The sequence below is a fragment of the Coregonus clupeaformis genome, chromosome 28 (assembly GCF_020615455.1).
Source record: "Coregonus clupeaformis isolate EN_2021a chromosome 28, ASM2061545v1, whole genome shotgun sequence".
Lineage (NCBI taxonomy): Eukaryota > Metazoa > Chordata > Actinopteri > Salmoniformes > Salmonidae > Coregonus > Coregonus clupeaformis.
This window is the reverse complement of record NC_059219.1, coordinates 33,445,508-33,456,258: the sequence shown is the minus strand read 5'-3', so window position 1 is coordinate 33,456,258 and position 10,751 is coordinate 33,445,508. Positions and strand designations below refer to the sequence as shown.

At 43.4% G+C, this 10,751-nt stretch overlaps 1 protein-coding gene across 2 annotated transcripts; it reads left to right on the top strand.

Moving 5' to 3' along the window:
• Window positions 1-218: 218 nt before the first annotated feature.
• Window positions 219-9,687, top strand: LOC121542452 (keratocan-like). 2 transcript variants are annotated; one of them, XM_041851850.1, is made up of 3 exons: window positions 219-374; window positions 7,416-8,292; window positions 8,460-9,687. In XM_041851850.1, the coding sequence occupies exons 1-3, from the start codon at window positions 366-368 to the stop codon at window positions 8,627-8,629; spliced, it is 1,056 nt and encodes a 351-aa protein (XP_041707784.1). In that variant the 5' UTR covers window positions 219-365; the 3' UTR covers window positions 8,630-9,687. The 2 variants fall into 2 exon arrangements, with proteins under 2 accessions (XP_041707784.1, XP_041707785.1); XM_041851851.1 differs by lacking the exon at window positions 219-374 and adding an exon at window positions 3,902-3,992.
• Window positions 9,688-10,751: the final 1,064 nt, after the last annotated feature.

Genomic DNA, 10,751 nt, shown 5'->3' with positions numbered 1-10,751 from the left:
TCAACTCTTTCACAAAAGAGAAGACGGAGAGGGGAGAAAAAACTGCTGGGCTGGTGAAAAGACAATCTCCTCAAACCTCTACCCCCACCCTTACCCCCCCACACACACACCCACCCTCACCCCCACACACACCCCACTCTCTGCTCCACCAGTGGATGTCAAAGGTACAGCCTTGAGGGAATAATATTAAAAACAATACAGAATCTAATAGGGGTTTCTCTCTCTCCTCCTCGGTTGCAGAGAGCCACTGAGACTGTTACAGCACAGTGGACCAGAATCAGAGAAGAGTACTGGAGGACCAGACGACCACTACTACCCCTGAGCCAAGCATCACCTGGCCATACACTACCAACACACACCGTTTGATGAAGCAGGTATTGTTTTTCCTGGGGAGGGGTGAATTGCTAAATGGGGTGGATGGGTCATCCTTTCTTGTTATTTTGGGGGGAATTATTTACATCTGGGGAGATTGATAGAAGTATTCTGGTCTTTACCTTTGATCTTGTGCTGCGTGCCAGTTTCTGTTCCAAAAACAAACAATGTGTTCAAGAGATCTGGCAGTATTTTGTGCAGTTTGCTGCAGTCTTGCAGAGGTGTGTCATTCAATTAGAACTAAACAGGTTTTTGGCACAAGTGTACTCCCAGATTGTTTTGTTGTCTAAATGTCTTCCTTGAAAAGTAGATTTCACCTATGCTTATAAGTTTGTTAGTGGAAAGAAATAATGCAGTGACAGATTGATTATGATAGCAGTGTAAGAGTTTATAGAAAAGTTTGTGGTCATATGCACAACCTTAAAAACGTAGGTGCTGGGCTAAAGAATTAAACTAAAGAACAGAGGCCCGCATAATGAATATGCTCCCAATTTACCACCTTTTACTGGCAACGTTTCGATCCAACACGGATCTGTGTCAGGTCATTAGAAGGTGGTAAATTGAGAACATATTCAGTGGCCTCTGTTCTTTTCAAGGGGAAGAGTTTCTTCCATAATCAGTCTCTTGTAAATATCCATAGATACTATTGGAAAATCTGCAGAGATAAAAACTGCATAATGTTTGATATTCCAATGCCAGACATAGTTCTGTTTTCCAGAGCCTTGTATTCTTATGTAAACACATGGCTTGTTTAACACAGCAGTGGCTTAGCTGGATGTCCTCTGCTCAATGCTAGAGGGAAGTCAATTGCATTTCAGCTCAGTCATCAAGTAGAACACAGTCCTTTAACTAATTAACATAGCTGGCTTTGACTGGAAACCCCTTCCAGGAAATTTATATTATCATATTCCTCCACATGTTTCCATTTAGATTGTCAAACAGGGAAGTGGCCAACATTTGTTTTCAATCCTATTTTGTTTCATTCTGTAACATAGTGAGAAGCCCTAAGTCAGAAGAATATGAAAACTTGGTTGTCGCTTTGCCGTTAAATCAGTAGTAGGGCTCCCGAGTGGCGCAGCGGTCTAAGGCACTGCATCTCAGTGCTTGAGGTGTCACTACAGACCCCCTGGTTCGATTCCAGGGAGTTCCATAGGGCGGTGTACAATTTGCCCAGTGTCGTCCGGGTTTGGCTGGTGTAGGCCGTCATTGTAAATAAGAATTTGTTCTTAACTGACTTGCCTAGTAAAGTAATGTAATTATACTAATGAAAATCCTAATGGATGGATTCCCTTGTGGTGTATATCTGCAGTCTAATCTTTCATTTGATTAGAGAACTGTGATTTCCATCAAGACAAGGTAAAAACATGACTGAAATATTGCCAAGTAACTGTAGTGGGTCTGCAGTGCAGAACACTTCATTAATTGTTATTGTGTGTCGATTTCATGCACATTTCTCATGACCAGTTTTACTATGTAGTTACTGCTAATGTGTAAGTGTCTCTAAAGAGAAACAGATGGTTTTTTATTTGATTTAATCCTCATTTTACCAGTAAGTTGACTGAGAACACATTCTCATTTACAGCAACGACCTGGGGAATAGTTACAGGGGAGAGGAGGGGGGATGAATGAGCCAATTGGAAGCTGGGGTTGATGTGTGGGTGTGGAGCACTTATCTCTGGCAATGACCGCACCTTTTTCCATCTTTATTGATATACTAGTTCTGCTAGACTGCTACCACTATAGAGTGGTGGGCGTATGTCGAGGCTGTCTATTCACGAGTAAGGTGTTTTGTGATGCAGATGGAGGTGTAGCTCAGTTGGTAGAGCATGGCGCTTGCAACGCCAGGGTTGTGGGTTCGATTCCCACAGGGGACCAGTATGAAAATGTATGCACTCACTAACTGTAAGTCGCACTGGATAAGAGCATCTGCTAAATGACGTAAATGTGAACAAACTGTAGACCGTTATCTGATAGCATGTGAGATGGGATGCCGTATATGACTGATTGGATAGTCTTATTTATTTTGTGCAAATACAGATACTGATATATTTTGGTTATAAATGGACATGATGTCAACAATATGCATCACTGATTTGCAACTTCTAAGTTTTGACAACAGCTAAGTCTTTTTAGGATTTTTCTATTTTTGAGTGAAAGCAACATGTACGGTAGTGTCTGTTCCCATTGAGGTAACAGACCCTGTGAGGAGATGGGCGCCATGATTGACGCACAGTCACTGTTCATTCATTTAGCCAGTACCTTGCCCTTTACCCTTTGACCCTTGATGTGTAGTCAGTTTAAATGTGTTGGGGATTAAAGGTAGCTGAATTGTTTTAAGGGATTAGAGTCTTGTTTATACCTCTCGCAGCTCCAGTGTTTCCATTGTGTTGAGGAGTGACTGTAGTGTGCGTTAGCACCTTGCCAGACACGAGACAATCCCTAATGGTCTCTCGCGGCTCATCTTGGATCAAGGCTAGCTCTGGGACAAGCCAATCAGATGGGATTATCCCAAGGTATTAGGTGGGCCTATGGCAGCGTCAAAGGAAATGAGAATGAGCGTAACAAAATAACCTACCCACCCCAACTTAACTAGCTAGCCCAACCCCAATGCTAACTTGACAACACTTTGCCAACCCACTCTACACCTTTTAAATCCCCTTAATTTTACTCTAACCCCACCCCATTAAGTCTCATGTCTGGACAGACCAATGTGTACTTAATTGTAGTGGGTTTGATGTCTTTTAAGGTCAGAGTCTGATTGTGTCCGATTGTGCTAGAAGATTATTGGTGGGTCCGCATCAGAGAGGATATGAACAAATCAGAATCATTAGAAAAAGCCAATTTGTTCCCACAGTGTATCATTTGCTTGCAGTTCTCTGAATTCCAATTCAGAGAACTGCAAGGACTGAAAGACATTGCCAAAGCCATACGTTGTGAGTAGGGCAATCCAATTGTCGTGAGTTGGCCCAAAAGAGAGCCATCAGCATATCCCTTATCATGACAACTCAAGGAGTCACTGTGATCATATTTCTCCTGGGTTTTTATGGCTAAGTCACTATTATGAGGAACACATGGATTGCTATCACACCATTCTGCACAGAAAGATGGGGAGAAGACGTAGATCTGTTTCTTTCAAACAGAGTGGAGTCGTTCCATTCAGACATCACTGCCTGATTAGCACTAAGAACATTAGAGATCTCAGCAGGACATTTACCTGAAGGACATAAACAGAGAGATGGTGCCTAGTGCCAACCGTGGGAGAAGGGGGAGTGCACAGAAGGGTTAGGGTGGTTTCATAGTGAGCATAGGCCCGTATTAGCCTGATTTTGAAGTGGGCCAAGTTTCGAGGCCTCGGCTACCACACCGCCGCAGGCTTAACATGGAAAATGTCACTGCATGGATTATGACCTCTGATTACAGGCCTCTGATTGGCCGAGAGGAACTACAGTGTAACTGTCAATGAAGGGTTCCCACCAACTGAATGAAGGCACCGATGGTACAAATACAGGGGAGGTGAGCGGTGTTTCTCTGAGTTTGGGACTGCAGTTGCTACCACATTTCTTGAGCAAGGCAGAAACAGGACACAAAGACAGACTTTGGAAAATCACTTGAACTCAAAGGTACGTGTGGTTCTAGTGGACGATTGAATTGGGTTTCCAGTTTGGGGGAAAGTAGGTATAGATGGGACTTTGCTTGCAAACTAATGGTATTTTTTAAAGGCAATGTGAGTTCAGTTTTGGGAGGTGACAGTTGGGGAACATTGGCTGGACCTTTATTTGGCAATTTTCTGCGTTCATTTGTACTATACTGTAGGTAATCTTGCACTGAAAAGCCACAGCTTGTGAATGGCTTTGATGCTTTGAAAGAGTGAGGCTCTGGAGACATCCCAGTTATGGTCTTTTAGTGGTTATACAGCAGTTTGCTTAACATGTATATATCTATTTAACCAGTTGTCAGTTGGAATTTCACATTTGACAAATGTGATAAGTAGAAGTAACTTATATGCCTACTTTCCTGACCTTGGCCACACTAAATACTAGCAGCTCTAATTATGGTCAGGTGGAACTCAACAGTTGTGTCTCTAAGGTTAAGGGCATGGACACATGATGTTCCATAGTGGGGTGGGTTCAATGATCTTTGGCCCCATACAGTGAGATACGAGGTGCCAGGGGCCCTAGAACCAGGTGAGGTGGCTACGTCTTTGATGTGGGCCTAGCCATGGCAAAGCCAGGCCTGTTGAAAATGAGTTCCAGACCAATGTGTGGAGCACACACCAAGAATTTAAACCAGCACCAGATGACAGAGAGGAATCAAGTATTCTGGGACAGGATGGGTGGATGTGCTAAGGCAGAGTTTAGATGCCTCTGAGTTTTTGTCTGCCTCTGTCAATCTCTTTGTCACTTCGGCTTCCTGTCTCACTATCATCCCCAGTTCCTCTTTTCTCAATGTTTTGCCTCTTCTATGTGGGTTAATTCCACTTTCTCTTTCATGATTGCATGGAGAATTCAACTGCTTTTATACGCATCTGTGTACTGTATGCATAAATATTTGTATGGCATTCCATGGCTAGGTGTGTTGGCGGGAATTTTAATTAATTGCCAATGTCAGGTTTAACAGATTGTGCTTCATTCACAACACAGTCAGGTGGATTTGGTCTGCTCTGTGTTTTATTCCTAAAGGAACACCCAACCCCAGGCCAACCTCAACTGCCTCCTGCATGTGCCGATTTTACAGATTAGCTTCCAGTCAGGAATATTCGTGTAAGGCCATTAGTTGACCTGGCACTGCATCCTGTCCTTAAGAAATCTTATAATCTCCCATGGACCCAGTGGACAACTGGCCTGACCACATGATGTGCCAACGCTCATTAACTTCATGTAAACTCGAATGCTAATGACCTTCGCGTCAATGCAGGGGGATTGAGGTTAGCTATGGCTAGTTTGGGCTAGCCAATGGCTACTCGAAACACAGGGCTACATTGCTAGAGATCTGAAAGGAATGGCAATGTTTTCAATAAGGGACTAAATGAATGAGCCACCTGGAATCGTTGTTGTTTGCATGTGAATGAACTTAAGCCAGCTTGATGAACACTTCAGCACTTAATGTACCATGTCCAATGCAAATGCGGAAACATGACTTGCCTAAAAAAAACAGGATAGGTCACAATGTGGTGCTAATACCTAGTCCTCAATCCAGTCCATGTTGAGTTATCTGATCTCTCTGCGTAGTGTTCTGTTTTCTTGGAATATGCAGAGATCTCAACATCTGTGTACAGTGCCTTGCAAAAGTATTCACCCCCCTTGGCATTTTTCCTATTTTGTTGCATTACAACCTGTAATTTAAATGGATTTTTATTTGGATTTCATGTAATGGACATACACAAAATAGACCAAATTGGTGAAGTGAAATGAAAAAAATAACTTGTTTCAAAAAATTATACAAAATAAATAATGGAAAAGTGGTGTGTGCATATGAATTCGCCCCCTTTGCTATGAAGCCCCTAAATAAGATCTGGTGCAACCAATTACCTTCAGAAGTCACATATATAGTTAAATAAAGTCCACCTGTGTGCAATCTAAGTGTCACATGATCTGTCACATGATCTCAGTATATATACACCTGTTCTGAAAGGCCCCAGAGTCTGCAACACCACTAAGCCAGGGGCACCACCAAGCAAGCGGCACCATGAAGACCAAGGAGCTCTCCAAACAGGTCAGGGACAAAGTTGTGGAGAAGTACAGATCAGGGTTGGGTTATAAAAAAATATCCAAAACTTTAAACATCCCATGGAGCACCATTAAATCCATTATAAAAAAATTGAAAGAATATGGCACCACAACAAATCTGGCAAGAGAGGGCCGCCCACCAAAACTCACGGACCAGGCAAGGAGGGCATTAAATCAGAGAGGCAACAAAGAGACCAAAGATAACCCTGAAGGAGCTGCAAAGCTCCACAGCGGAGATTGGAGTATCTGTCCATTGGACCACTTTAAGCCGTACATTCCACAGAGCTGGGCTTTACGGAAGAGTGGCCAGAAAAAAAGCCATTGCTTAAAGAAGAAAATAAGCAAACACGTTTGTTGTTCGCCAAAAGCCATGTGGGAGACTCCCCAAACATATGGAAGATGCTACTCTGGTCAGATGAGACTAAAATTGAGCTTTTTACCGTCAAGGAAAACGCTATGTCTGGCGCAAACCCAACACCTCTCATCAACCAGAGAACACCATCCCCACAGTGAAGCATTGTGGTGGCAGTATCATGCTGTGGGGATGTTTTTCATCGGCAGGGACTGGGAAACTGGTCAGAATTGAAGGAATGATGGATGGCGCTAAATACAGGGAAATTCATGAGGGAAACCTGTTTCAGTCTTCCAGAGATTGGGACTGGGACGGAGGTTCACCTTCCAGCAGGACAATGACCCTAAGCTTACTGCTAAAGCAACACTCGAGTGGTTTAAGGGGAAACATTTAAATGTCTTGGAATGGCCTAGTCAAAGCCCAGACCTCAATCCAATTGAGAATCTGGGGTATGACTTAAAGATTGCTGTACACCAGCAGAACCCATCCAACTTGAAGGAGCTGGAGCAGTTTTGCCTTGAAGAATGGGCAAAAATCCCAGTGGCTAGATGTGCCAAGCTTATAGAGAAATACCCCAAGAGACTTGCAGCTGTAATTGCTGCAAAAAGTGGCTCTACAAAGTATTGATTTTGGGGGGGGGGTGAATAGTTATGCACGTTCAAGTTTTCAGTTTTTTTATTTATTGTTTGTTTCACAATAACAAATATTGTGGTAGGCATGTTGTGTAAATCAAATGATACAACCCCCCCAAAAATCCATTTTAATTCCAGGTTGTAAGGCAACAAAATAGGAAAAATGCCAAGGGGGGTGAAAACTTTCGCAAGCCACTGTATTTGGGTCGGTGTGTTTGTTCAACCATGTGCTTGATCTTGTCTTCAGTGTTTGTGTCTGTGCCTGTATTTGTGTCTGTGTTTTTGCATAAGAGTCAGTCTCATCTGATGTGTTTTCTCCCTCCTCTACCCCAGAGTGTTAAGATGGCGCTTCTCCTGGCCCTTTCCTCTCTCCTCCTTCTGGTCAGTCCCGCTCTGGCCCAGAGCCCGGACATGTCCTACGAAGACTACATGGCCCAGGTACAGGCCTGTCCCAAAGAGTGCCGCTGCCCGCCCAGCTTCCCCAACGCCGTCTACTGCGACAACAAGGCGCTGAAGCGCATCCCCACCATCCCCCCACACACCTGGTATCTGTACCTGCAGAACAACCTCATCGACGTGCTGTCAACAGACGCATTCCGCAACGCCACGCAGCTCCGCTGGATCAACCTAAACCGTAACCGCATCACCAGCGAGGGAATGGAGGAGGGTGCCCTGGCCTCCATGCCCCGCCTGGTTCACCTCTACATGGATGACAACCTGCTGAGCTCTGTCCCAGCCAACCTGCCCTCCAGCCTGGAGCAGCTGCGCCTCTCCCGCAACCGCATCTCCAAGATCCCCGCCGGGGTGTTCTCAGGTCTGGATCGGCTGACACTGCTGGAACTGCAGGGGAACAAGCTCCAGGATGACGCGGTGACCGAGGTGAGCCTGAAGGGCCTGAGCAACCTGGTCCAGATTAACCTGGCCAAGAACCAGCTGACCACCATGCCCCTGGGCCTCCCCATCACCCTCACCCAGCTCTTCCTGGACAACAACGCCATTGAGAAGATCCCCGCCGACTACTTCAAGGGTCTGCCCAAGGTGGCCTTCCTCAGGCTCAACCGCAACAAGCTGGGAAACGATGGGTTGCCCAAGAACGTGTTCAACATCTCCAGCATCCTGGACCTGCAGTTGTCCCATAACCAGTTAACTCAGGTTCCTATCATCCCCTCAGGCCTGGAACACCTCCACCTGGACCACAACCAGATCAAGAGTACGTTTTTGACACTGTTCTAGTTTCATTGATACATTGACTGACTGCCTGGATGGTTAACTGATGATTGGTTTAAAATCCAGATAATTGTATTATTATAATCAGTGTAAATTGTCTTTGATGAGTTGGAGTACTGTTTTGCTAAGATGGTGTATTTGCAATTGCAGATGTAAATGGATCTGATATCTGCCCTGTGTCAGCTGATGCTCTGGAGGACTATGCCACTGAGACCGCTCCTAAACTTCGCTACCTCCGTCTCGATGGCAATGAGATCAAGCCACCAATCCCCAGAGACCTTATGGTGTGCTTCCGTCTCCTCAGGTCCATTGTCATATAAAGAAGACACTTCCACCAGCCAATCGCATCTAGCTATAGTCTCCTGGATCCAAGGGCAGATGATTACTAACGAATGGAAGTGACTATGCTAATCTATATGGACTTTTGCATAATTATGTTGAAAACCACATATTAGACGCTAGGGTTGGGGTCAAATCAAACTCTGTTAATTTAAGAATTCATGCAATGAATTGGTCAATAGAAAATAATGGACCATTTTCAAATCTTGAATTGAGTCTCCTGAATTGGCAGAATGGGAATGGAATTGACCTCAACCTTGTTGGGTGAAGGTCACCTGACAATCTGTAGATAGTGTGATTGGACTGCATTACTGTCTTCTGACCACTAGTTGTGCCTTATGTTAGTCCTATAGTCACAAGTGCTTAATGAAACGGTGCAGTATGGATGAGTGTGCTGCTTCAATGCAGCACACATTGGTCTGAAAGTGGTAGAAAACCTTGAAATTGTGTTTTTCTGAAACTCTAAAAAATACAATAATTGACTATGACAATGTGATTGGGACAAGATAAGAGGAACATTGTTTAGAAACAGAATGTAATTAAGGCATGTTGCATCTTCTGACGACTCATTGTCCTCATTCTCTTTCTTTGAATGGAAGATAATCATTTGTGAATGCTTAGCCAAAATAATACTTTTGAAACATTTTCTACTGCTCCTTTCTGATAGAAAAACTCGAGTTGATATCAGACTTGAAACCAAATGAAAAGCATATTTATTTTTTTTGTTCTCTGGGAATATGAATATGTTTAGCTAACTTTAGACACATGCAATTCCACAAACATGCAATTGTTTGTTCTTTCACATTAAGGTAATTTATTTAATTGTCAATTTTTTGTTGAAAAATCTAAAATCATTCACTGAATTCTTGATCACTGTCTCAAATGTGAAATTCCATTTTGTACTCAATGGGTCAATCTTTTTATAGTACTGTCATCTAACATATTTTGGAAATGCCAACACAGTTTTGGAATGCTTACATTTTGTTCAGAATATGTTGTTGTGAATTCCTTATACAGTCTCAGATTTAAATAAAACACATTTCTGGAAAAACATGAAAAGAAAAAGAGCGACTTTTTAAAGGAAGAAATATGTTGCATTAATCACCTTTCCTTTTATGGACACATTCACAAACACAGACACACACAGACACACACAGACACACACAGACACACACAGACACACACAGACACACACAGACACACAGACACACACACAGACAGACAGACAGACAGACAGACAGACAGACAGACAGACAGACAGACAGACAGACAGACACACAGACAGACACACAGACACACACAGACACACAGACAGACAGACATACACACACACACACACACAGAGACACACACAGAGACACACACACAGACACACACAGACAGACACACACAGACAGAGAGACTCAATCACACTCACAAAGAGACCTAGAAACCACACATTCTTTGAGTGCATATTTGCGGTAGTCTCTATGACTTACTGCTTAATAGTTGGAGAGCTAAGATCTCCCAGAATGCATTCCCATATGCACCACAGAAGCAGTGCCAGAGGAAGACCAGAGAAAACACTGAGTCAGCCGATAAATCTGTGAGTTTTAATACACTGCCCTGGCAATGATATCATGAAAGTGTCGTCACTTTAAGGTCTCTCTCAGGACACATTTCCACCATTCTACTATATCCAATGTTTGTTCGATGGAATCGACAGTACAGTCAGAATACTGTTCTTGCAGGAATACCACAACAGTGGCGCACACACACACTCAATAATGCAACAACGTGCAAGGATTGACAGGGATTGTTGTTGTGTGCCAGAAGCAAGCATTCCTCACGTCAGTTGTGATCGATCACTCTCGCTTCATATCGCTTTCTTCAGAACTTTCTCTCTTTCTGTATATCTATCTCTTTCCTTTTCATGGTTGGTGTTTTTAATTGATTGGAGCTTTATATTTTAGCTGGTAACAGTCTCAGATTAAAATATTAATCAATTACCACCATCATAAACCAATCCCTTCTCAGAATCATGCTGGGGTTAGTAAAATCACAACTCCACCTGACCATAGATATACACTGAGTGTACAAAACATTAGGAACACCTGCTCTTTC

Coding starts and splice junctions, on each gene's coding strand:
- LOC121542452 (XM_041851850.1), top strand. Junction 8,293..8,459: donor GGACCACAACCAGATCAAGA/GTACGTTTTTGA, acceptor TTGCAATTGCAG/ATGTAAATGGATCTGATATC.